The sequence below is a fragment of the Lipotes vexillifer genome, unplaced genomic scaffold, assembly GCF_000442215.2.
Source record: "Lipotes vexillifer unplaced genomic scaffold, Lipotes_vexillifer_v1.1 C27392617, whole genome shotgun sequence".
Lineage (NCBI taxonomy): Eukaryota > Metazoa > Chordata > Mammalia > Artiodactyla > Lipotidae > Lipotes > Lipotes vexillifer.
In genome coordinates this window covers 1-5,047 of record NW_006776921.1, presented here as the reverse complement: position 1 = coordinate 5,047, position 5,047 = coordinate 1, and the positions used below count along the sequence as shown (strand labels likewise).

Genomic DNA, 5,047 nt, shown 5'->3' with positions numbered 1-5,047 from the left:
TCCGGACACGCAGGCTCAGCGGCCATGGCTCACGGGCCCAGCCACTTCGCGGCATGTGGGATCCTCCCGGACCGGGGCACGAAGTCGTGTCCCCTGCATCAGCAGGCGGACTCTCAACCACTGCGCCACCAGGGAAGCCCTTCTTTCATTCTTGTTGCTCTAGCAGCCTGGCATTTTGTTGAATTAAAGCACTGAGCTGATTATTGGCTCTACTGACTAAGGAGAGAGAAACATGCCTTATTATTTTTCGATTTTTTCTCAGTGACCTTTTCACTCTTCATCCTCTGAAATCTGCATCCATCCATCCATCCCCCCCCACCCACCTATCCATCCATCCATCCATCTATCCATCCATCCATCCATTCGTCCATCCATTCACCACCCACCTATTCATCCATCCTTCCATCCATACATCCATACATCCATTCCATTCATCTACCCATTCACCCACCCACCTCTCCATGCATCCAACTTTTGTTGAATGTCTGCTCTGAGTCAAAGGCCACCGGGAATCCCATTTCCACTTTACTTATGTTCTAACAGGGAAGACAGACAATTTAACAATTATGCTAAAAAGACAATACATACTACTGCAGGGAAGTATGGGACACAATGGGTGACATAGCAGGAGTAGCTGGGAGGGATTCTCAGGGGAAGAGACATTAATGGTGGAGACGTAGGACAAATATCAATGAGTCGGCTAATTATTTCAGGAATATTTATTGAGCACTGCAGGCTGGGCACAGTGGTAGCTGTTAGTGATTCAGACAGAGGTGAGTAGGGCAGACGTGGGACGTTTCTCGTGGTATACACATCACTGTGGAGTTAGCCCAGGCGGGGCTGGGGCAGTGGGATAATGTTTTAGGGAACATCTCAGTGGAGCACAGGGAAGACAGAACAGAGTGAGTCAGAAACTGCACATTCCACATGACCAGAGTATGAATGTCAGCCAGGAGGGGCGTTCTTGATAGCCTTGCAAGATACAGCCGTGAGCAGGGGCTACAGCAAGCTGTGAGCGGCTTGGCTGTCAGTCGCTGTATAGAATGGTCATAGGATCCCTAATCAGAATCTTGAAAGAAGGAGAAACGGTGCATGTAGGCACCGCATCTCAGTCACTTCCACATAATCTTCTCTGTCTTTCATAAACGTAGTCATGATTAAAATGACCTTTCACGAACAGCGGGAGGGAGTGTTGAAGAAAGTGAGGTATGTGAGAATAAAATCCATCTACCTGATTGCCGTGTAACTTTTGGTGAGTCACGAGAGTGAGAATTTCAGAGGTGAATTAAAGATTGCCAAGCGTGGCGGCATACTTGAAAAAACATTCCCTACATGTCCTACTTTAGAATCAGAAGACACGAGAATTGGAGAAGAAAAAAATGTGTGTCTTATTATATCCTAACTTCTTCTCAGATAATTTTAAGGTAAATTATTTATGTAATTTCCATCTGAATTGTTGACCTTTAGATGAACTTTACTTGATAGGCACTTAATGCAAATATTCCACAGGATTCTTTAAATGCTGTAAAATATGACGTACCCCAACTGCTGATTCACTTTTGGTCATAACATGCCTGTATAGTATATTTAATCCTTTGCAACGAATATTTGAGAAAATCTATTTAGTTGGTAGTGAGTTCTGTACAATTTCACCTACAATTAAAGCTCTCCAAAAACCCAAATCTCCTGCGGGCACTAATTCTCACAAGACTCTGGACATGAAAAATCCTAAATGCTTGCTGACTGCAAGTCAACGTTTATAGCCTGAGTATTAATAGCCGCATAAAACATTATACTTCTCTCATCATTTACCTCCCTTTGCTTGGATTTAGCATACATTGAGGGGCTGATTTTCTTTTCTTGGATGGATGGCTCCAAGCTACTTATCATCAGATGAGAAATATAGTCTATGAAAATCTCTTTAAGGAACACATCCAATCAATGGCAAAGGATGCGTCCCGTGTGTGATTCTGCCTGTTTGTGCCTGTCGTTTTGCATTTTACTGAGCCCTCTAGCTAGCAGGGCTAGAGAGATGCTTGAGTCCTGGGCACGTGCGTGATTTGGGGCCCTTCATAATCATCTGCCAGGTAACCAGACTGTGAGCGTTATTGGCTTTGGAATTTCAGGTGAGGCTGTACCTGCCACAGAACCACTCATCAGACATCGTCCATCGGGAGTGAGGCTGTTTGTTGACTTGTGATTTCTACTCTAGGGTCTGACGGCTTCCCGGGCAGTGGGACCAGCCACCTGTATTTCCCCAGTTGTGTAAGGGGAACTGTTGGAAATCTGCATTAACTGACAACACAATTCGACTTTATTCCAGGGTTATTAATGTTATGTTTTGTTTTGCCACATCGCGTGGCTTGTGGGATCTCAGTTCCCCAACCAGGGATTGAACCTGGGCCCCAGCAGTGAAAGCCCGGAATCCTAACCACTAGGCTGCCAGGGAACTCCCTCCAGGGTTATTTATGAAGCAGGATCCTGGACCAGCACACTTCCCAACTCAGTTCTGCTCCGCAGGGGCTCCTAGTTATTCAACATGATGACAAATAACAGCCCTTCCCCCCTACTCCCGTGGTTAATTAGTGAATCTCCTCAACAATCAGATTCAACCAATCTGGTGGAAATGTGGGTTTTCCAACATGTTTAAACCTCAAACGTATATGAATTTAAAATATGCAAATGCTGTTGGGGAATGACAGAATGAGGCTGCTTGTACAAGGAAAACAGAGGAGCAAGTGAATTTTCATGGAAAAATGCCTGATGCTTATCTCGATGAAGATTAACGACATTTGCTCTAGTTTGGCAAATAAACATGGGGTTGTTTAGGCCTTTGGGGGCTGGCCAGGAGTTCACCACCATTTGTAATAAGAATTCCAGGTGAGATTCAAAGAGGAGGCTTACAGACAGATTTTCTGAACATAACTGGCCTTTGTAACTTAGAATCTTCCATGGGCATCTTTTCTAACAGGAAAGAAAACTCCTTAAATGAACAATCAGAGAGATTGTCGTTTAGTGGGTCTGCTGGCGAAAAGGGTTTTCATCAGAGTATCCTCTCCCTGGACAAAGGAAATGCTCAGACTTCTGATTTCAGTTTTCTCCATTTTCCCCTTTCCTAGGTGATGCAGCATTAGTGTGGTTGACCCTCTGTGAATCACAACAAGGATCTGGGAGTTTCCAAACTCAAACTGATGAAGGGATGCGTCCTTCTGAGACTGCAGAATTCAAAGGGTGCACAGGTTGACAATTAGAAATAAAATGACAAACAGGTAACTTTTCCGTAAAGAGCATATTGTGTCGATTTATTATAGAATGCAGTTAAAAAAAATATCTTGAGGTTAGCCTCTCCAGTTTAAAAGCACTTAACTAGGGACACTTGAACAGCTATGCAATGGTCTCTCCCTCATCTGCCCCGACCCCCCACCAAGTACTGTAAACAGGGTTTTGAGAACATTCAGTCAATGTCTTGATATGAACAGCCACATACCTTTGCTTCTTAAAGAAAACCATCTTCCACATTTCCAAAGCATGCATTGTTACTTGGCATTAGGTATTTCAAAAGGACAAACCTTGTTATGGTATTTTAAGGCCAAAATAGAATACCTACTGACCAGACACACACATGACAACTAGAAAAAAATTACAAACATTTAACCTAGTGTGACAATTCCATCAGGAATGAATGGGGAAAGGCACTGCATCCTTCTCATACCACCACACATCTACTGTCCACTTCACATGCTTTGAATTCAGGTCCTGTCAAATAGTTGAAAGGCATTTTCTATAACATACGATTCACAGGGAGGTTAATACATCTTACACTAGTCTTCCACGGCCGTATTTCTCACCCAAGGGCACAACAGGTATGAATATATGCTATCACTTTATTTACAAGTTTATCTTGATGCTTCATTGGGGTTAAAAAAAAATCAATGATCTCAACTGACAGTCCCCCCAAAAAAAGGGTTTTGGCTATGATTCATGTATATAAACCACCATGTAAAAGAAATAAATGGAACCCATTTATTGTCTGACCTAAAACATCTAAACTAAAATTTCTCACCCACTAAAAGTTGGCAGTGAAACTGCTATTTTCTGAGTTTTATAAGCGAAACGATACGTAGGAATTTCAGATCGACTTCTTTTGCAAAAGCACAAGTTCTAGGTTGCATCAAATAGGATGCTGAGGGGGTGTATTACCGGTAGAATCCCCCTGTGTGTGCTGTTGCAAAGACAGTCATTGAATCTGGAAAGGTGACAGATTTTGCAAATGCTTTCCTATCTTCCCCAAAGATGTAAAACAACAATGGCATAACTCTATATACGATCAAAGGTTAGTTCTGAAAATCAGTAATACACATGCACAAACATTAGAATGTGAGGGGGGAAAATGAGACACTACAATTTTCCACATTGCATTGCTGTCTTCACAACCTTTCTGCACCAGACACCTTACGGCTTCACGTGGTGCCTCTTCCTACTGGGAGAGAGAGTCTACCTTGTAGGCTGGTTAGAAACAGAAGGCTCTCCCTGGACCCACTGATCAATCTACCCCTGGCAAAAACAGAACCTACCAGAAAAGGACAAGTACAAAACACTAGCGTTATTGGTTTTCTCGAGACGTTCCCAGAAGTCCTTGTCCGATCACCCCAAACTCAGTGATTGGCTCAGGACATTCCCAGGAGCCATGAACATTGACTGATGCGCAGCGTTAGAACCAGAAGACAAAGCCTCGATTCTCTTCTGAGCAACATGGAATTTCTGCCACAGCGATCACAGGCTGCCACCTCCAAAGTTGTGACTGGCCACTTCCACAGTAAAAGATTCCTTCTCGTGAGTATGATTCAGAAAATTCTTCGTCCGGGTGCCAGTTCAGCTTAAGTGGACGGGCGAGTACTCCGGCCTCCTGGTCTGGATAATTTTGGGTTTGGGTCTCTTCATTCTTTCCACCTCGTCTTCTTCCTCGTTCTCCTGGTCGCTCTCACACACGTGGACCACCACACTGGGAGTGGTGTCGGTCGCTGCGTGCAATTCATACTTTTCCCCT

General features: G+C 43.8%; 1 protein-coding gene across 1 annotated transcript; it reads right to left on the bottom strand.

Annotated features, from left to right (window-relative positions):
• Positions 1 to 4,872: 4,872 nt before the first annotated feature.
• LOC103074666 (calcipressin-1) lies at positions 4,873 to 5,043 on the bottom strand (the record flags this gene model as incomplete). The annotated part of the gene is made up of 1 exon (XM_082930891.1): positions 4,873 to 5,043. A coding segment is annotated over one exon (171 nt), but the record flags the coding sequence as incomplete, so codon positions are not given.
• Between the last annotated feature and the right edge of the window lie 4 nt (positions 5,044 to 5,047).